Source organism: Ixodes scapularis, unplaced genomic scaffold, assembly GCF_016920785.2.
Source record: "Ixodes scapularis isolate PalLabHiFi unplaced genomic scaffold, ASM1692078v2 PGA_scaffold1__304_contigs__length_218370807, whole genome shotgun sequence".
Lineage (NCBI taxonomy): Eukaryota > Metazoa > Arthropoda > Arachnida > Ixodida > Ixodidae > Ixodes > Ixodes scapularis.
The window spans coordinates 94,027,304-94,049,316 of NW_024609846.1; the positions used below are offsets into that span (position 1 = coordinate 94,027,304).

At 44.3% G+C, this 22,013-nt stretch overlaps 1 protein-coding gene across 2 annotated transcripts in view; it reads left to right on the forward strand.

The window, feature by feature from the left end:
• Positions 1–22,013, forward strand: part of LOC8036929 (ubiquitin carboxyl-terminal hydrolase 5) — a 51,796-nt gene that overhangs the window by 24,152 nt on the left and 5,631 nt on the right. For both annotated transcript variants that reach the window (XM_029979970.3, XM_029979969.3), the window contains exons 12-18: positions 460–613; positions 1,965–2,022; positions 5,625–5,747; positions 8,049–8,137; positions 9,363–9,479; positions 18,199–18,342; positions 21,668–21,801. In XM_029979970.3, the coding sequence (XP_029835830.1) occupies positions 460–613; positions 1,965–2,022; positions 5,625–5,747; positions 8,049–8,137; positions 9,363–9,479; positions 18,199–18,342; positions 21,668–21,801 (819 nt within the window). The remainder of the gene's footprint in view (positions 1–459; positions 614–1,964; positions 2,023–5,624; positions 5,748–8,048; positions 8,138–9,362; positions 9,480–18,198; positions 18,343–21,667; positions 21,802–22,013) is intronic.

Here is a 22,013-nt window from a genome sequence, read left to right on the forward strand (position 1 = left end):
TTGGTAGGCAGCACTTCCATTTTAATACAAATTTAAAGAAAGTCGCATACTTCAAAATGCAAGCATTGCATTTGATCGTAGCGGGATGTCATGAAGCGAGGTTGGCAAATCGGAACCGAAACTGTGGGCAAGGTGTACCAGATGCCTTGCACGGCACCACGTTGCTAGGATCGCTTAGATTTTGCGCGAGGTCAATTCGAGTTGTTTTTGTTTTGTTTTTTCTCGGTTTTTATGTGTTTTGATCAAACTGTTTTGGCAGTCTTCTTTCGGGGTTTATCGGTATCTAGCGAAAACACGGAACTTTACTTATAAAGGACCCCATGGGGCTTATACAGTATGTGTGTAAAACTGGAATCTGATGCTGGAACGTTGTGGTTTACTTGTGTAGATGAACATATAAACACATTGTATATGGAAAGAAAGCTGTAATTAGCTGCTGTTGTCTTGCTGTCCTTCTAGAGGAATTGCAGAGGTCAGATGAACCCTGCAGAGTGCTTCAAGTTTGAGGTGGAAGAGCGCATCCAGTGCATGGCATCTGGCAAGGTGCAGTACACCAAGAGGACGGACTGTCTGCTGCCTCTGCCTATTCCCCTGCAGACCGCCATCAATAAGAGTGGGTCCACTTTCTTTGAGGCTTGTCTTTCTCTGCTCGTCTCCAAGAAGTCCTTCTTTTCAAAGCAGGCTGCTTCAATCGAAATGTTAGCATTATGGTCTGCGACATATTGCTTAAGGGGGGACACTACCCAAAAAAGTAATTTTTGAACCACTTCTCTGATTTAAATTATATTTACAGGGCTTGTTTCTGTTGATGTTGGGAACATTTCTGCCAATTTTTGTTAACCTGGGTGAAGTACAAAAAAAATTGCAAACGTACAAAGACGAAAGTGGGCGTGTCTGCTTAGGAAAACTATCGTTTTGAAATTACTTATAAATTTGTTGTTTTCATGTGTTACATTGCATTAGGAAAGTTCAGAGTAGATAACTATGGAGCTATATTTCTATGTTACACCATCTTTCATGACAAAAAAGCCATATAAACACAAATACAGTTTTTTAGATTTCCATCCTTTGTCCAAACTTTTAGTTCTTGAGCATGAAAAATGACAAAAATAATAAATACAAGCTTATAGTTATCTTCCCCTTAAAATTTCACCCCAGAAACACTCATGAAAATTAATCTAAGTTGCATAATAACAAAACGATAGTTTTCCTAAAGTGAAATTTATGCCAAAAAGAGGAATGGAGAAAAATGCGTTCAAAGTGCTCCAACCTCTACCTTTTCTTTAGCATCGGTGGACCAAAAATAATTTATAAAAAATTAATTATGCAGTGTAAACTAATGAAACTTTCTGGGAATACTCTCCAGATGTTGGTGGATGTAAATATGACATTTTTCAAAATCAACTTTTTTTTGCAGAAATTGTTTTTTCTGGGTAGTGTCCCCCCTTAAACGGGTGAAATGATGTTATCCCATTAGTTTTTTTATGCATTTCATCGTTTTCTTAGTTGTTTTACAGTCAGTATTTCTTGCATGTGTCCACTCTTGCTCGCATGCTGCCCTGTTGACGGAGTGTTTGGAGATGTGCATATGCCTTTTGTCAGTGGCACCTGTGCGATTTTTGTTGCAATGGCACACCAAGAATTCTTTTTCTAAAATTTATTATTGTTCCACTTTGTTCGGGCCTGCAATGAGCTGCAGTATGTTAGAAATATAATGAATAATATAAAGACAGCGTTGGCTTCCCTTGGCTCCTCAGTGATAAAGTTAATCAAATTAATTTTTGATCAGTATTGCTTTTTAATGCTGGGAAAAGTCTATGACATTACCATTTTGTGAGACTATGTAGGGGCACCATGCAAAACATACAACCCTGCTTCTTAGTAATGCCAGTGATAAACAAGCTACAATCGAGCTGGCTATCTGTTGTGTCTGTCTGCTCAGCATGGGCGAATTCTTGTTTCAGCCGAAGTTGATGCCTTCGAGATGCAGCGGGCAGAGCTTCAGAAGAAAGGCGAGAGAGTGTGAGAACTTTTAACTTGTACATTTTTGGTTTGTTGTTTAGGTCTACAGTGTACAATTTTATGAATAGCATAGTAATATATTATGAATAGCATTTAAAGCAGTCCCATTTACATTACGCTTGTCCTTGTCCACTACTTCGTGTTCGTCCTCTGTGTTTGCGCATACAAGTTCACACAGTAGTACCATTTACATAGTGGTTTATCTAATACCCTGAAAGGTGTCCATGCAAAAATTTGAAGGAAGACCAATTGCCATCCAGTATAGCCTTCCCTCTACATTTCTTGTTCCATGAAGTCAGTCTGAAATACTGGCACCTGGATGTACCAAGCTCAACATTTGTACATTTTATTCAGCTGTTGGCTTTGCCTGGTAAAGTATCAGAGCACATTTTCATCCTTTTTCTTTTAAAGCATGAAGAAACTCCTTTTTTTTCGAATTTCTGGGGACCGTCTAGAGATATTACGTTATAACGAAGTCAACGGGACTGCAAAAAATTTGATATAAGTGGTAATTCAATAAAAGCTTTAGAGCCAAAAAACAGCGCCAGCAGTCTTCGAGGTAGATGGGAACACTGAGGAACACTGATCATATATTTAGTCAAACAAACCTTGGTTATAATGTAATATGCCAAAAAATACAGACGAAAACGAAGAGAGAACTGGACAAAACGCCGTGTAACCAATCCAAGCTTGTCCACGGGCTTCATCCTTGGCTGTACTTGGGGCCTTTTTCCAAGACCTGGGTGACATTTGGCGTTGCATAAGCATCTGCCAGGTGACACTATCTGACGAAACAGATTTTCCCTTTTTCGGCAGCGATGCTTGGAGCCTATCGCAGAGGAATTTCGTGACCTGGGAAGCGAGTCGCAGGGGCTCACCATATTTTTTTGCATACCTCTTTTTCAGTGGCTGTAGACCCATGGCTGAGCAACCACGAATCATCCCGAAGTCTGCTTATTTGCCTCCGCCTTTCCGAACGAAGTATCCTGCATATCCTTTTTCCGTGACCTGCTGAAGGTGGCACACCCCCAAGGAGACGGAGCACTTCAGGTGGGTTGAAGCAGTGGCGAATTGCCAGTCACGGAAAAAAGATCTGCAGGATACTTCGTTTGAAGAGGTGGAAGCAAATAAGCAGACTTCAGGACGCTTTGTGGTTGCTCTGTCACGAATCTACAACCACTGAAAGAAAGGCCTGCAAAATATACGGTGAGCACCTGTTACTCTCTTTCCAGGTCACGGAATTCCTCTGGGATAGGCTTTGAGTGTCGCTGCCAGAAAAGATCTGTTTTGCCAGATTGTGTCACCTTTTTGGGAGATGCTTCTGAACTGCCAGATGTGACCTGTGTCTCGGAAAAAGGCCCCAAGTTTAGCCTGGTGCCAAGGCTGTACTTGGTGCCAAGGCCAAGCTTGGTGCCAAGACCAAGCTTGGATTGGTTACGCTGCGTCGTGTCCTGTTCTTCCTTCGTTTTCGTCAGTTTTTTTGGCATATTACACCATTATGCAAAACCAACTAGCCAAACTAGCTATCCTTGGTTATGAACAACAAGCAGCGGTTTCACCAACGAGAAAATAATTAAGTGGAGTTAGCCAATAATTTTATCCAGGCATCAGTTTTCTTTGAACTGCTCCAGGCTTCGCAAGAACACTGCCGCCACCGCTGCACTCCACTTTGTTTCGAAGCAGCCGTAGGATGTTTCGTGTCTACGTAGTCGTCGGAGCTCCCTGAAGTGCCTTTCCGACGTCGCTTCGTGCTTACCCTGGCCGCACGCAAAGTCTGCGATCGCAGCATCCGTGACAGAAACAACAACAGGAATGTCTGCATTGACAAGTGCAAACGAATGAGTTATCCTCAATGGCTTTGCCGACATGTTTTCACACACTCCTGTAGAGACCGTTGCAGCTCTGGGGATTGTGCGCCTGCTCAGCAGTCATGTTCGCGAGAGAAAATCCAACATGCGCAAAGCAGTTGGCAATCTTTCATCTTTAAGTCGCGGGCATGCTTTCTCTTGCATGAGAAACTTCTCGAACCCATCCATTATGCCTTGCTTGTTCTGTAAAACGGTGGACAGAACAGCTGATGCCAGAATGTCGAATTCTTTGGCGATTTCAGACTTGGGCCGGCCACTTTTCTCAACCTTGCAGGTTACGTAACTTTCGGTAAACGCTCTCACTCCCATGACACATGTGCATGTAGCATGTGGTGCGCCGCAGGCGCGCCCATGCAAGCGCGTGCATCGGGGACTCTCGAAGGGTTGATCTCTTCCGGGCTCTACCACTCCCTTGACCCGACTCCAACAGAGTCGGGCAGCGTTAGCCGCGAACGCCTTGAGTAGCGTCGGAACGTAGACGCTGCTCCTGTTGCTCCTGCTCGCGTCGGCGCATCGACATCGGTAGCGGTGCTCTGCCCTTTGTCACCCGTTTGCTTCATTTACTTGTTTGACGTTTTCCCAGTTTGTCGTTTGCCTCGGTGGAGAAGAGGGAGGGAACGCAAGGGTCTCCATGCGCCTCCGTGTGGGCTTGCATGCTTTCGGCACCTCGGCCTTCGTAACAATCATGGTCGGCCGCCGATACACTTAGAGTAACCTGGTTTAAAATGCATGCATTTCGGTCGGGACCACGTTAAACTTGGATAAAAGCGATTTTATGACAATGAGGGATTACTGTAGTTTGTTTAGTTGAAATTGAATATGGTTTGGAACACTGCCATACGTTCGAGAAAGTTGAAATATCAAGTGTAATTGCTTGTTTTTTTTTTTACTTAGAATTACACATATTGTTTTGCGCTTTGGAGGGGGTGCAGAGTTGGGAGGTCGAGGTCATAGAAACTTGGCCAAGGAAGTGACGTCAAACAGACAACTGTGCCGACCGAATTGCATCACCGCGCTCCACACACACGTTCGCTCCCTGATGGCATCTCGGCTGTTGCCGAGAGTTGTGCAGTGCGCATGCGCATCCTTTCTTATCTGCTGGCTTGCTTGCTTCAACGCGACGCGCTCCTGTCTGATTGAAACGCTGATTGAAATGGCGATAGACTTTGCTCTGGCAGCCGGGATTCCACAATATTTGCTTATCGCTCTGGACAGTGGCCGAGCTCGCGTGCTCTGTAGCACGAGCAGTTCATTCGACTCTCTTTTGCGACTCGGCGAAGTGTTAAAAACAATCACACGCAATTTTGCATATCTGCCTCGGAGATGGCAGCGCGGGGGCTGCACATTTGTCTCAGACTCCGAGCCACGGGCATTCGCTACTTGCACACCCGACATCGTCATGCGGCAGAGGCCCGTGGACATTTCTTCAGCTGTGGCCGTAGTTCTACGGAAATTTATGCAGCATAGTGAACCTATGCCCCGACCAATCTTTTTTTACCAAGTTTCGGGGTCATCATTATGGAGTCCACCATATAGCTGTGAATACTAGATTGAGACGCCAGTTTTGTGGAAATTTGTGATGGCATACAGATTTGAAATTTTTTTGTGACATGCCAACATCTTCAGTACTACTATTCTGTAGTTTTCTAAAATAGTATCTAAAGCTCACTAAACTAATTCAATGAACCATATGGTAAGGGGTAACATTTAGAAGGACAAGTGGTGGTTTTGCAGGGACCCTGGTTCCGTGGTGAGGTCCCAGATATCGCTGTCGGCCTGTTTGGAGGCCTTTGCAGGCAACGAGTTGGTGGACGACTTCTACAGCTCTGCCGTGAACAAGAAGGTGACGGCGCAGAAGTGAGTGGGGCTCCTGCTTTGTCACCTATCTGTACTGGTCTCGTAACACTTTTACTAGTTTTCACTTCGAGAACCGTGGTCAGTTAAAGGGGCCCCCCGGAGCTTTCTGCGATCGTCTGTTTATGTTATATTGCGTAGTAGGTGCAAGTTAATATGTATACAAAGTTTTTGATTAGAAAGCCGTTTATTAAGCAGATGGCAGTAGAAATATATCAGGACTATTTTCTCTTGGAAGACATTCCCCCATTCCCTGCCCATCGCTAAAACTTGACCAATGGAAATGCTGCATCTCGCGGTGAATACGAACGTTATTATTGCAACACTTTTTAAGCCTGTTGTAAATTAAAGTTTGAGAAAAACGTAAACTGATTGTGGTGCGGGAAACATAGTCCGCAATTATCGCTCCAAAACCAGCGAACTACGTTTTCTCCCCGCAAGCTTGTTGCTTGGAGGTGATGCGTCGGCGCGTCGGCTCGTCTGCTTCCTGGGGCATATGCAGGCGTGCGTTTGTGGGACGCGTGTTCCTTCTTCCCCCTGGATCCCGACTCCGAAGCCAGCTTTGCGATCCTTCCACTTTTCCTTGTCATCTGTGGAATGCGACTGCGTATTGCAGTAGCCGCGCGACGGTGCGGTGCGACGAACGACGACTGCCGAACACAAAGTCCGGGTCCCTTGACGACGGTCCGCACGCGTTCGAGAGATTCCTCCGCGGGTCAGCGGTCGGCCGCGTTGGTGATGCGCAGTGACGCCAGAATCCTTCGCTTGCTATTGGCTGACGCGTAAAGAGATGGCCCTCCAGTTTTCCCGGGTCATCTCAGAAAGGGGGGCGTGCCGGGGACTTTGATAGCAATTTTAATAGGGAAATCTGCTGCGCATGACCGTAATTTTTTGATTTTTAGGATCCTTAGGGCCTGTAGATTGAGTTACCGCCATAAATAGACCATCGCAGAACGCTCCGGAGGGCCCCTTTAAGGTTGGCTTCTGCCAGAGGATTACTAATTAACCCCTTTACAGTAAAACCTCGTTATAACAAAATGGGATATAACAAACTAATGGATATAACAAAGCAATCATAATTCCCCTTGCTTGCTAATAGGGAAGAAATGGACATTGGCTATAACAAACTAATGGTTATAACGAAATAATTATGATCGCTCCTTCAACTTTGTTATAACGAGGTTTTACTGTATCTGCATAAAGGCACTGGTATAGTATGTTCATTTTACCAAAGCTTACGTGCTTTGATTATTTTAACGCAAACGTGCCAGCATAAGTGGCAGGTTGTGAAGGGCATTAGTAAAATTAGGAATAGAATAAATAAAACAATAAGCATAAAACCAACAAAAAATAAATAAATAGCAAAATTATATAATAAAATGTTCAAATAAAAAAAAAATCAAATGAAACGCAGTTTAGCGCAAGTCGTACATTGAACACTGGTTTGTGTGGGGCAGATACTGTACTTCTCGGTCTTTGTCAACATGATCAAGCTTGTAGGATTTTTTTTTCCTTGCTGCATTTTGGGGTCCTCTTTTCTGCTTCTTCGGTTTCCTTTCTTTTTTTCTTTGTTTTTTCTTTCGTTCCGTGGCCAGCAGAGCTCGTGGCGCAGGTGTTCGACAGCCGGTCACGCTTCACTCACTGTTTTCTAGGCTAAAACAGGGTTAGTTCCGGAAGAATGCAATTCTGCGTTAAGAAATACAGTGCAATCCATTTCTAACGATACCACGTATAACGATGTACTGCTTATAACGATTAGTTTCTATAGTTTCTAGACTAGAAACAATCAGTTTCTTGTCCAGATACAAAGATAATCGGTTATAACGATTGAATTTTCAGGTTTTCTCATTATCGTTATAAGTCAATTGCAGTCTACTTTGGCGGGCATGTGAACTATGCAAACCCCCCCGCTTTTTTTTTTTTTTTTTAGGTGATGGGTGTAAGTGTTGCGGGAAGTGCTGTAAGTTAACGAGAACTTGGGTATTATGAGAGGCTGTAGATGCCGAGGGTAACATTAATTTTGTTTTAAGTCACACCTTGTAAGCAAGTTTTGTTCTTTTATTGTTAACGTTTAATGGCTCCTAGTTTATACCTGATGTTATTATCAGTGTTCATTTTTTTAACTTTGCTGAATTAAGTGAGCACTAATAGCTGTGAGTAGGGATGTGCTTTTTGGTGTATGTTTCCTTGCAAGTTCACTGAATTAAGAGGACTAAGAGTTGCTAATCAGTACGTAGTGGTAGCAGAAAGTGATTGACCTAACGCTTCTGTCTTCTCATTTCCTGGAAATTTACTACTCGACAGAACCACAAGACTACAGACTTTCCCAGACTACCTGATGATTCAGCTAAAGAAATTTGCTATAGGTGAAGACTGGGTACCAAGGAAGTTAGGTAAGAAATCTACTTTTCTATCATTGCTGCTTTGTAAGTTGTAATGCACTCTTTTATTGCGTGTAGAGCCATGTTTGCATTGCATCAATACTTTTAAAGGGTGGTTGAGCATGAAGGTGCTAACTCAAACAGCTTTATGCACAAAGCTTGATGCTTTGGTCACATAGTGGTGTTGGCTTCTTTAGAGCGTCACTAGGGTCAGCAGCACCCAAGGCAGTAGGCCACCGCACCACTGTTCACTAGAGTTGTCAACAGACTGACTTGACTATACTTTGTTTACCTTAAGTCCAGATGCAGCCAATGCTATGAGCTGATGGGACCAATCAGACAGCGTCAAAAGTGTGCTATCATGGTGTTTGTCATGTTTTTGTACATGTTCTATCATCATTGAACCAGTCATAAACAGAAAAGGCCCAGTGACTTGCTTTTTTGGCCTTGCTTGATTGGTCTCAATAGCTCGTAGGGTCGGCAGCATCTGGACTTAAGCTGAAACAAGGTATGGTTCATGAGTAAATATGGTGCACACATTGGCATCAGCATTGCTGCTCATACGGTGCTACCTACCACCTTGTGATTTATAAGTAGGGGGTTTGCTTTCGGCACACATTGGTAAATCAAAAAAAATGTAACCCATGGCCCCGTTCGATCAAAATCGGGGAGAAATCAAGAAATCACTAACTGTAGCTGCCCTCGGAATAAGAAAAACCCAAGCTTCACGGGAAGAAATCTTGGTCTGCAGCTTTATTTTGAGCTGACCCAGAATACAGCCACCACATCCCCCGAACTGTCTGCAATACTGCTGCTTTCATCGTGGATTGTACCGCTTTATCTCGTCTCCTTCTCTCATAAGTCATCAGCACTGGGACATTTTCCACTTATTTGTGTCACACGGTTGTTCCCCGGAGGTTGGGAAATTTCATGGTTGTGTCCTGTTTTCTGCAACAAATACCTCAATAAACACTTTTTTTTTTGTCTATTGTTGAGAATGGACGTTGAAAAATGCTGAATTTGTGGGAAAAAGTAAACTCGGAAAAGCCCCTCCCCCCTGAATGTGAATAAAAATAAACCCTGCAATCACTGAACCCTACTTATGATTGATACGCGTCTTGTTACGGTGCATGTCTGTCAACTGTAGGTTTCTCTCTGCGAAATTTGCCAGTTTTTTTGGCAAGTAGCCCTTGGTAAGAAGCCCTCTTTGCATGTTTCTATATTTCTTGTTGCCCAGACGTATCTGTGACCATGCCGCTGGAGCTCGACTTGAACTTCTTGAGGGGCCACGGACTTCAGCCTGGAGAGGAGCAGCTGCCGGAATCAAAGTCCACCCACGAAGGATCCACTCAAAGTAAGCACCTTTCATGGCTTGGGCTCGTGGTGGACAGTGCCCCCAATCCCCAGGGACAGGGGTTCTCAAGCTTCTTAATCTTGAGAAACCCCTGCTGGTCTCATCGTTGATATAATAAAGCATTCCAGAAGCCTAGGGTCATTGTGAACCATGAGGCACATAATACTACAGGGTGATTCAAGGAGAGGCCAGGCTCTTTAAATTGACCGCAAAATTCGGTTTCTTAACCTATCGCGCTACGATTTTGTGCAGCGTTGCCCACAGATGGTGCATTTTTTTTTTGTAAAGTTTGCAAAGAGGGAACTTACCTGAGGAAAATGTGAAGAAAGAAAAAGGCTTAGCTCCTATGGAAACGCAGCGATGCCACCAGACTTCAAACAACACGGCGCCGTTTCGCACGGGAGACGAGATGGGGCAAGCGGTCGTGACGCCAACGAACAAGCATACGTCGCCGAGAGCCGGCGTCTTTAGCAGACAATCTTTTCGACTCAAAAGCAGCGCAAGTTTTCTGATATCAGTTGCCAATGCTTTATTTTGTCGTCCTTACTGAGAAAACATATTGAATGGACACTTAATCGATTAGAAAAATGGTTTGTCGGATATTTTGACTGTTTTTTTCGGGGTACCGATGTCATCTGCTTTGCAGTTCCTTGTTGTTACGGCGCCTGTTTTTGTTTCTGTGATTGTCGCCGCCTGCGGAACGCGCTCTGCTTTTGAGTCGAAAAGATTGTCTGCTAGAGACGCCGGCTCTCGGCGCCGTATGCTTGTTTGTTAGCAGTGTTTGTTGCGCCATCTCTTGTCTCCCTCGCGAAACGGCGCCGTGTTGTTTGAAGACCAGTGGCGTCACTGCGTCCCCATAGGAGCTGAGCCTTTTTCTTTCTTTACTTTTTCCTCAGGTAAGTTCGCTCTTTGCAAATTCTACAAAAAAATATATGCACCATCTGTGGGCAACGTTACACAAAGTTGTAGCGCGATAGGTTAAGAAACCGAATTTCGCGGTTGATTTAAAGGGCAACTCCGCTCAATTCCAAAGAATTCGGGATAATGACTGATTTCGAATTAAAAAGCCCTAGTAAAACACACTACGTCGTTTGCTTCGCGAAAAATGGGATATATATTTTTAAATCTGATTTTAAACACGAGCGGAAATCGAAACTGAAACTTCGGCTCCACTTGGCAACATTGGCCTCGGGTCGCCGAGTACATGGCCGTCACGTGGTACGAGATGTCACGTGATCCGCGGCCCAACGACGGGCGGGATTGGGGCGGGCGTGTGGCAGGCGCGAGTGTCGTCTGCACCGCACTCTTCGCCACGTTTTGGTGTCTACGGCATTCGACGAAGTCTGCACAACTGCGGCAAAAGTGTGCGCGCACGTGGTGTCCGTAGTGTGGACGAAACTCTGAGAGACAATAATCACAATCAGTGAGACGACGACGGCGGTTGTGACACGGAAGACGGCGGTAACGGCGGGACCACGGCGGGCGGCCGGACGGCTCCCAAGACGCGCTGCGCAGGTGCGTTACGCCAATCACGTGGACACTGCTGAGCGCAGAGAGGCAGCGTTGCTGACGTCATGCGCTACGCTCGCCCGGAAAAGTGCAAACAAGCAAAAGGGGGCCATGTAGATGGCGTTGAGCTCAATGTTGGCTCCACCCATGCCGTAGCCTTGACTGCGCTGTTGGTTGCGCCTGAATTCGCCCACTCAAGTCAGCCGATTTCGGCAGCTTGGCGAGTTGCAAAGTTGGCCGGACCGTTTAAGAAACGTTTAGACAGAACTGCGTCGTAATATTTGACGTGTGATCGTCCTAGGCGATACTAAAGAAGACTGCATTGTTTTTTCAAAACCAAAAATGAAGCGGAGTTGCCCTTTAAAGAGCCTGGCCTCTCCTTGAATCAAACAGTAGAGACCGTTTGACTCGTAGTTATGGATCAATTGGTGGGCTTGAATCATCTAAATGGTGCTCAAACTGGAAAAACAACTTACTGGGGGCCAGGACGGTCGAGGAGATACTCTGGTGAACCCATGACGGTACTCGGGAACCTGTGGAGGTGCTCTGGGGAGCCCGTGGTGATGCTTTATGGAGCCAATGGTTGTAGTCTGGGGAACCCGTGGTGGTGCTCTGGCAAACTCTAAAGAAAGGCAACAAAAAAATTGACCGCATCTCCATGTGGTGAATGATGTTGATTGGGGTGAAGCTCTGGTAGTGCTTGTCTGCGTAGACTCCGAGCCGCTGCATGCAGAGCCTTTCGTTCGTTTTCATCCATGTCGGAAAGAGGATCTGTGGTATGGAACATGGTTATATACGCATTTGAGCATATGACCGCAGCGTCTCATCTATAAACGTTGAGGCAATGCATGCAAAGTTTAACGCGATTATATACGCATTTGACCGCAGAGCCCTCTCCTGTATAGACGTTGAGCGGCTACATGCAACGTTTCATCCGTGACATCCCCAGCTCTTGAGTTACTACCATATCTCAGAGCCCCCTACTCGTCCCGCAGTCGTGGCCGAGTGGTTAAGGGGATGGACTAGAAATCCATTGGGGTCTCCCCGCACAGGTTCGAATCCTTTCGACTGCGCAACCTTTTATTTTTTGCTTTACACAAGCACGTGAGCTCACGAGCACGAACACCAGCAAGATTTGAGCACGGGTGCCGGATGGACAAGGCTAGACCCCTAGGAGCTTCGCCCCTGATACACAGACAAAGACAGCAGTAATCCTTTCTTCCACATTTCTTTCAAGTGTTGCTTTTGCTGGTGAGGTGCAGCAGTGGAGAACTAGAGTCTCGGTGTCAGTGGCTTTGTGTAGTCGCAAGGCTTTCCTGGCAATCAAACATCTGTTCGTGCAACTCGGTGTACCTATCCATCGTGTGTGCTAGTCAAAATGCATTCCCAGCAAAGGCAGGAACATATTCGGCATCGAGTGACAGAAGCTGTCAGTTGAAAATTCGGAACAGCTACTACGGGGGGTAGCAATGTGAGGTAGATTCTCACACGTGCTTTGACCCATATAGTAAAGCTGCTGTGGCATTTTGCAGCAAAGCTGTTTATGGCTAGGGTTCCGCGGATTTTTCGCGTGATTGACCAAAAACTTTACGCTCGCACCGCCGCACGGGCACGCCTTCCCCATCTAAAAGATTCGAAGTAAATAACCAAAATAAAGCGTTGATGAACGCACGTACAGGAGGCCATTTGTTTTAGGCTTTTGCTTTAGAACAGTTAATGCTGCAGAATCTGGCACGTGCGGTGCCATTTCCTGCATTCTCCTTGATGCTTGGGTAATTTAGCAATAGGTCTATTCAGTAGATTAGTTATCAATAGGCACCATTTTCAACATCAGTAGACTCTCGGGTAGATGATAAAGGTTCCTCAAAGATTTGCCGCTGTGCGACGCATGTTGACCATGTCTATGCTTGCACCGCCCTCTTCGTCGTCGTTCCAAGCGCTTGCGTGCCTAGTTTCCTTTTCTTCCACTTTTCCGGGGTGGCGGTTCTGTCGCGCGTGTCTAGTTTTCTCGGGCTCCTCAGGGCAGGGATAATCGTCCAAGTGAAATAATGACCACCGATCAAGAGAACAATAAATGTGTTTGTACCTTTGTTCAAAATTTTGTGTCGCGTCTGTGTCGTGCGCTAAAAAAAGCCTCGCTGGTCATCCATTTTCACAGAGTGGAATAGCTCATGATTTTTTTCTTCATTGTTCTTGACTTCTCACTTTATCTGTGTGATTAGTGAAAAAGTAATGAAGTAATGGCATTACTTAATTAAAGGAACAGCAACCATAGTACATTTTTATTTTGGTAATTAACTTTAGCTTCATTACTTTTTTTTGATGCTGACTGCAATAATCACTTTTTAAAAGTAACCTACCCAAGACCGAATGGAAGACAACTGTGATATAAAGTTTTTCATGACATGGTTTGCAGTTCAATGCAACTGTAATTGTGTTCATCTGGTCTTTGTTTGCATTAAAGCGACGATGCAACAATTTTTGTACTTTGCTCAAATACCGCTTAACCCTTTAACCACCCGGCCCGAGCTGTACTCGTCATGAAAGGTTGTACCAATATCGCCGATGACGAGTCACACTCGTCCAGCCAAAATGAGGGTTTGTTTTCACTGGCAAACAGGAGACAGGTTCGTCCATCCATCCATCCATCCATCCATCCATCGCGTATCTAGCCTTGTAACAGTGATCAGCGACAGTGAAGACGTTGAATTTGTCTCTGGAAGTGAGTCGGACATGGATTTTGAATACGAAACGGACTTGGACGACGATTACAGTGACAAAGAAGACGACGCGCTGGGTAGTGTTCGAGTGTCGCGACGCGTAAACACTGAAAACCCGCCACCCGCGCCTCCAAGGTTTCCCGTTTTGTGCAGTGCCTGGGATTCTGCGGCAACCCACTGACGAAAAAGACATTCTCGGCTGGTTCAAGGTTTTTTTTTTATTGGGACCTTGCCGACCTTATTGTGACAGGGACAAACCGCTACGCGGTCCCGCATTTCACAGCGAGGGGTTCTTCATGGAAACCGGTGGACCGCGAAGAGATGATGGTGTTCCTTGCGCTAAAAATTTTGCAAGGAATCGTTGGCAAACCGCACGTTGAGATGTGTTTATTAGCGCTAGTACGGAGAAACGTCTAGGCACTTGATCTTTTGTTATGGTGCGTATGTTCAAAATAAATACTGCGCATTTCAGCACATGTTATTCTATTACTCTTACATGCACTGGGGAAAGCTTCCATAAAAATCAACTTTTTCTTTTAAAATTTTTGTGTTAATACCAATCAGAAACCAATCAAGTAATGTATTTTCAATATCAGAATGACGTAAGAAAGAATATGTGGAAATGAAATTTGGTAAAGTTTCTACATTTTTTTCGAAAATAACTTGGTGATTGAAGGGTTAAAACGGATCCCTGACGTTAATGACCTATGAAGCACGCGTTCGTTTTTCACCCCACGCAATAAAGTTCCAGAAAAAGATTAAAGAAAAACGAGCACCGTTCACCTCCTCAACTCGCAGCCAGAACAAGCGGCCACGTGATCTGGAGCCGATTATATGCCGCCAATGTTGATCATAGCCACGCGCTGGGGTTGGCAAAGCACAGGACACGCGCTGAGTTCCAGACATTGTTATGGCTCGGCTATTGTCGTCATTACAGCGATTGGACACCGGCCACTACCCGAATGCATGTCAAAACATTGATTTTCACAAGCCCAGATCGAATGCGTATGCAGTCTTCACGTCCACTGTGTGAGCAGCATTTGAATATCGTCACAGCTGGGATCACAAAGCTCGATGACGCATTCCCAGGGATCGTACTGTTGCCATTGTCCCCACAGCTCAGTCATCAAATTTCGCGAAGGAGAGACTGAAAGAAAAGCTCCGCTTTTATCCTTTGAATTCCGCTACGACGAAGACGCTTCTTGGTCAGTGGTGTTGCGTTCGAGTATTCTTGGGTCCCACTAGTGCCAGGAAGCTGGTGTAAAGTAAGAAATATTCCTACCCAATGTCGTTACACAGCCCCTTTAACACAAAAACAACAATTTATCATCAATTTCAAGGCCACTGGTCTTTTGTAGGCACAGGACGCACGGAAGCTGTTTATGATGTTGTGAAAATGAGTGTAACCTCATTTATCATACGTGGCAGAATTTCTTTAGTGTGCAAAGATTTTATTTTTTACTGCATTGACTGCCCAATTATCAATGCTCCTGGCATGGTGCGTTTTGAGCCAACACAAGGACAGCTTTCAATTAGAGGTGTGCGAATATCAAAATCTTTCGAAGCGAATCGAATCTAATAATAAAGGTTACGAATCGAAACAAATATTTTCGAATACGAATAGTAGTTTCGAATAAGAACATTTTTAAAAAATTATTTTCTATTTGGTGTGAATTAAGGGGAGACACTTTAATTGTGGTTTTTGAAGATATGCAGGCACTTGTCGGCTTGTCCTGAACGATTTTCATTAAATAAGTCTATTATGTTGAAATAGTCTTGGAAACGAAGTAAAATGGGTCAGTGGATGTTTTTTTATATTATTTATGAGTGAACTATTTACACCCTTTACTATTTTATGGAAACCATATCTCCACTTGCACATATCTAGCCTCCACACTTTTTTTCTTTCTCTGGTAGGTGTATATGTGACATGCAATAAAGGGTACAAGTAAAATAAATAGGGCATCAGGCTTTTTTAGGTGCCTTTTAGGCATATTCTGATAAATCATTTTGAAACTGGAAAGTTCAGAAGTGCCCTAAAACGTTTATGAAGCATCTTAGAGCTTTCATTTATGCCTTATTGTATTTTGCATACATTTTAGTTCACTGATATTTGTTTATTTTCTTGTTTCAGTATTTCGTTTTGTCTTATTCCTTCCCCTAAACTTTGCAAATTAAATTTTCAATACTAATAAAACTAGTTAGGTTACATCAGTACCAAGTACATATTTGTAGTCAGATTGTAATGGCAGATAAGCTATGTAAATTTAATTCGAATTGCATCGCAAGTTAAGTAATAAAAAAGCTCTAGAAGCAGTGTTGCCTCTTAAACAAGAATGCTCAATCAAAACACAACTGAATTTGTTTTCCAACAAACATTTATGAGAAGATCAATTTTATTGCGATAAGAAAAATGTCACACATGTGACCGATAAAAAACAGATGAAATAAAAGATTAGTCAGTAAAACACCATCCAAGGTGTGAAGTTACAGAACGTAAATGAAAATACACAAGTGGAGGCGAGTCGGCAAGCCACAATACAAAGTTGAAGACCACGTTGCGCTGCTGCACCGACTTGGTGCAAAACCTTTTTGCGCGGGTGATTGGAACCATGTGAACGTAAACCAAAGTACACAAGTGGAGGTGGATCGGGAGGCCACAGCAGAGTTGGATATTGTGCTGGGGGGCTCGGTGGCCAAGTAGGCTAACACACACCAGCTCGGAGCGCGTAGAGCGAAAGCTCGCGCTGCGGAACCCAGGATCCTGGGTTTCAATCCCCACCCCCTGCCCATTCCGATCTCGATGGGCATCGTACCTGCGTGCGGGCGTGTATCACTACTGCGTGATGCACGTAAAAGTTGTGCTGTACTGCACTGTTGTACTGCACTGGCTAAATTTCTCATCTACAGCTAGGAGACTCGTCGCCTGGAGGCAGACCATGGTCTAGGTTGTATAAACATACACACTACCTAATTTTTTTTGGAGATCGTGCTGATCGTGCTACAGTATTGCGCCGCGCAACCGCCCTGACCTTGCGCCATCTCTTTCCGTGTGCAATAGTTCTGCCGATAGAAGGTGACACAAAGAAGGAATAAACTAAAAATACATCTTTTTTAGTTAGTTTTTCTTTTTTTCAAAGGGAGCAAGTCTCACTTTTTTTTGTGAAAACGGGTAGAAATAAGTAACACGAGAAATGCCGGCAAACTGATGAACCGGAAAATCAAGCGGAAAATAACACGATCCAGGTATCACCGATACCCGAGGTCAACCGTAAATCCATATCCGAATCCATAGTAGTGAGAGTTAGGGTGACCAGACGTCCCGTTTTGGCCGGGACAGTCCCGTTTTTGAGGTCCGTTTCGGCCGTCCCGTCTTTTTGTCCCAATAAAGAACCATGTCCCGTTTTCGCAGGAGTGCATAATTTCGAAATTGGCACAAAGCGAGTTGAAGCAAGCGGACACTATGCCAACTTGTTACAAGTATATTTAACAAAAAAGCGTAGGTACTTTAAAATATTTACCCAGTAAAATTGAGAGAACTGTTCTTGCCCACAAACACGTTTCTTTGTATTGACTCGTCATATTTTTTTTTTGTTACTGAATACAGCACGCATGTAGTATGTTAACGCTTTTAAATAGCAGATCTTGCATTAAATGTTTTCTCTAAATCTCAATCTTTAGTATGCCCCCCTCTCTCCCTCTCCTCCTCCTCTACCCCCCCTCCCCACCCCATCCCCCCTCCGGGCTGGGATGTCCCGTTTTCTACCTTGAGGAATATGGTCACCCTAGTGAGAGTGGACCGCCGCATTTGTATTTACAACGATGCACGTGCCGTTGCAAACTTCATCAAATCTACCGCAGCGTTTGCGTCACGACCACTTTGCCAACCCTGGATTCCAGACATAATGGCAAGCAGAGGACAGATCGTTTACGGGTGAAACAGCGCAAGCAGGACACAGGAGAGAGAACATCCACACAGACCCGTAAACATGCTTGACCAAGTAGCCCAAATTTCAACAGTATTACAGGACAGACCGTGTTACCGCAAAAAATTTCCAGTGCATCATATTAAAAAAAAAAAAAAAGAACTTAGGTTGGCCTTTGGGTTTGCCAAGCTCAAAACCATATTGCGCAGTCCAAAAACAAAACAGAGAACTCGACCGCGAGTTGACATGAATCGGCGAGTCAGCGTTATTCATAGTTTCCTAAGTGTTCGCAGAACTCGAATACTTCGAACAGCAAAAGTGTGAAGCGAATCGAATAGCAAGCATTATTCGCGAAGTATTCAAAGTTTCGAATATTCGCACACCCCTACTTTTAATGGAAGTAGCATTACTTCGGGGATGAAGTGGTTGCAGGCGGGCTTGGCGCTCTCAATCGCACTCGAACGCAGACGCGTGAACCAGCCTTGACATCCATTCCACGCTCGCTTCTCTGCAAATTTTTGCACTCATTTCAAGTGTGCCAACCTTGGTCCCGTTCGGTTACAGCGGTGGAGCTGGACGAATCGGTGGTGGCCCACCTATGTGACATGGGATTCCCCGTGGAGGCCTGCAAGAAGGCAGTCTACTTCACGGAAAACTCGGGCATTGAGGCCGCAACTGCCTGGGTCATGGAGCACATCGAGGATCCCGGTGAGTGCCCCCTTTTTTGTGTTTGGCGTTCTGCTGGTGGGAACTGTGTTTAAAGTGCAGGGTGTTTTTCAAGCCGGTCTTGGCGACTTCGTGTCAGTCTGGCATGTAGCCTCGACGACATCACGGTATCACATGAAACTGACATTACGCCAAAGGCACTCAAATGCGTCGTATTTTTAGATCTTCGATAATGTCAAATGGCACCACAATGTTGCTTCACGTTGGCGTTATGTCACGTGACGCTGTGACGCTAGGTAGCATCATGACGCAACATTGCAACATCCTGTGACACTGCGACGGCTTTACCGTAAAATACCGCAGAAGCGCCTACTTCATTCAAGCGCCCACTAATAACCTTTCCCAAACTTGGGAATTCTGCGAATTATACATTAACCACCCGATTTGACCGGACAAACACCCACGTCTAGATTATCCCAGTGTTCAGTGAATATGAATTGGGCTGTCCCTCGGTATTTTACGGTATATATTAACAAACCCTTACAAGAATGGTTCTGGGAAATGACAGAGACGGCCAATTTTTAGTCTGCCGTACTTTTATGACCCCGTACCGGTCGGTTCCCACCCTTTAAACGGAGCTGTGGATGTGGCAGTTTCTGACGCCATTGGCCCAGATGTGAAGTTCTGGTCAGGCCCTTACTTTTGACATTTTAACCCAATTCATGAAATCTAAGGCCATGAGAATATTCTGGTAGGCTGTCTACCTGTAAGCAAACCATGATAGCGACGGGCAAAATGGCATTTGTGCATTTTCTGCGTGGATGTGCAGTAGAATCATGTTTAAACACTTTTCAGGGGACCGCGATAAAATAATGTATGATTCAGAAAACAAAATGACGGGTAACCCTTGCACAATTTACTTCACATTGAAACTTTACAGCCTCAAAAAACTGCCTTATTTATTCATACTTCGGTCTGTCTTTTTTCGGCCTTGTTCTTAAAGGGGCACTGACTCCCCAAAGCTTGTATATTTTTTCGTTGTCTAAAATGATTCAAGTATACACCTTTTCTACGTGGGCGCCGCCATCGTAAATTCTGGAACTTCTGGTATGAGTGAAAACATTGCTTTCTTCTCACCTCACCAGTGGAACGTGTTAACATCTTAATTGCAACAGTCAGTCATTCTTGTTATGTCCCTTCTATATTTTATTACTTGTACCAAGTTGTTATCGCTTTTTTTTTTTTTTTTGGAATGCATATCGGGTACGGGGAAAACATGGATGGGTGCGAGGCTAAACAAAAAAGGTGTATAGTCAGACATAAAAAAAAATACAACGCAAAACAAAAAAATTTTCTGGACGCACTTTTTTTCATTTTTTCATTACCTCACTTCTTTTTATTTGTGACATATTCAATTATGAAATTTAGAAGCTCTGTCAGCAACATTTCTATAATATTTAATAACGGCCTTTGTAAAATGTTTTTTCAATGGAGTGAGAGTCCGGAAATGATTTCGCCTGCTTCGGAAATCACGGTGGCGCTCGGCACATGTGGCACGATCGGGGAGTCGGGGAATCAAACTAAGTTCTTTTTTCGTTGCTTGACAACCTCTCAGACTTTGAAAAGGAAATCATCAAACTGTCAAACCAACTGGGTTTGGTGCCTGTGCACCGTAGTTTTGGTAGTGCCTCTGCTGGGGGGTGGTAGCCTTTCATGCAGCACCGGTGTGGCTTGGCACCTCGCGTCGCTCGCAAAGGTCCACTGCGCGTCCTCTCCGACCTCGCACCGTTTCAAAGAATTTGAGATCGCTGAAGGGGCCCTAAAACAACTTCAAACTCGAAAGTGAAGCGCGGTCTCCTTACAGCGATAGGCGGCACGCACAGAGAAGCGCTGTTGATCTGGTGGATCGCGGGACTCGGGGAAACACATCGCTCCTAGAAACTCCAGTTACAGGACAACTCAATCTTTGACGTCACAGCACTGGCATGGGCTGCGCAGGAACTTCATATTCGGCTTTGGAAATTTCTTTTTTTACTTCACAAATACAGAGTTCCCAAGCTTCGAATTTTGAGAGTAATGTCCAGGTATGGTTTTCAATTGTTCCGAATAATAAAAAAAAAAAGGATGATTTCAACCTGTCAGTGCCTTTTTAAAATTGGGGGTTGACACTAGCCCTAATCGGAGAATGTCGACCTATAAAAATGATCAAAATTTGTGAGGCATTCGAGCTGAAGCAGGTGTTTTCCCGTGTCAGCCGCTGCTCCTAGCATGCCAGTGCAATGAGGTGAAGCTCAAAGCGTGTGCCAGTTTATCAAGCTGATAGCATTGATCTCTGGCTCTTCTGTAACCAGACCATTTTTTCTTTAAAGCTGCCTCGCACAGTTGCGTTTGAGTGTGACCCAAGTGCGCTGCAATTCCCTGCGATTGCTCACGACGAGAAGACATTGGCGTATTGAGGGGGGGGGGACAGAGGCCTAAATTTAAAATTTTTTCAAATTTGAGGTTTTCAGTTTTAGAAGCCAATTGTACAACCTGACACTAAATTTGATAACCATACGCCAAACAGTTGCAATGATATAAAATATTTTCACCACATTGGAGTCACTAACAAGATAGAGGAGTTCAATGTTTGAATGCAGTTTTCTCAGTTCCCTTTTTTGCTGCAAATTTCATACGAAGGAATCTTTTGTTCGAAGGTAAAAGTATTCTGATGCCACAATCAAGATGTTTCTGAACTGAAATTTACTGGGGAATCGGGCTATCTACTTTACTTTGTTTTAAATTGAAGTCCTCATAAAAAAAAAAAAAAAACAGGTTTTCTAGAATTGACATAGGACAGATATGCATCTCATATTTTGAGGTAATCACTCTTCCTGAAATACCTACATTAGAGTTATAAAAACTAGATAGCCCGAAGTTTTACATCCCCCACTTTATATTCAAGCAGTCAAAATGGTGCTTAATAGCTTCATTTGCATATCATAGATTTCTTAACGAAGAGTGACACATCTTATGCAGAAATGTAAAGTTGTCCTAGAGAGCTTAAAGTTTGCACAGTACACCTACATCTGAAGTTAAATCTCCCCTACAAAGTTCGTTCTGATCGCTTGAGTAGTTCAGAAGTTAAATCTCCAGCCAGTGTCCCCCCTTAACGCCATCCACCGCATACTTTTGGAACTCTTCCAGTCTACATATAACTAGATCGAAGGAGTACTTGCGAGATCAAAAGGCACCGTTTATGAAAAGTGGTCACTTATAACATAGTGAGAAGTATTTCAATCCTTTATGTACTTGATGTTTGTTTAGCATTATGTTTCTCTGCTGAAGTCGCGCTCCAGCTGACCAAAGCGCCCGTTTGTTTTCCAAGATTTCGGAGACCCCTTCATGCCCCCTAATGCGGCCAAGAGCGAGACTTCCTTCAAGCCAGATCCGGCAGCACTTTCCATGGTCATGTCCATGGGGTTCTCGCACGACCAGGCTGTCAAGGCACTCAAGGCCACTGTGAGTGCACAAGGGCTTATTCGGGGGAGCTAGCCATGCTCTGTGTTCATTAACCCTTTGGCTACTAATCATGAGTGGGACGTGTTTTAGTCTGAGCTTGTTTTGTGCGCTCTCTGACTGATTGCAGTAGTACCAGTATTTCTCTGCCTTCAAGTTCTTTTGTTGTTTCAAGTTTTCATAAAAAAAAAGACTATTGTACAAGAAAAACAATT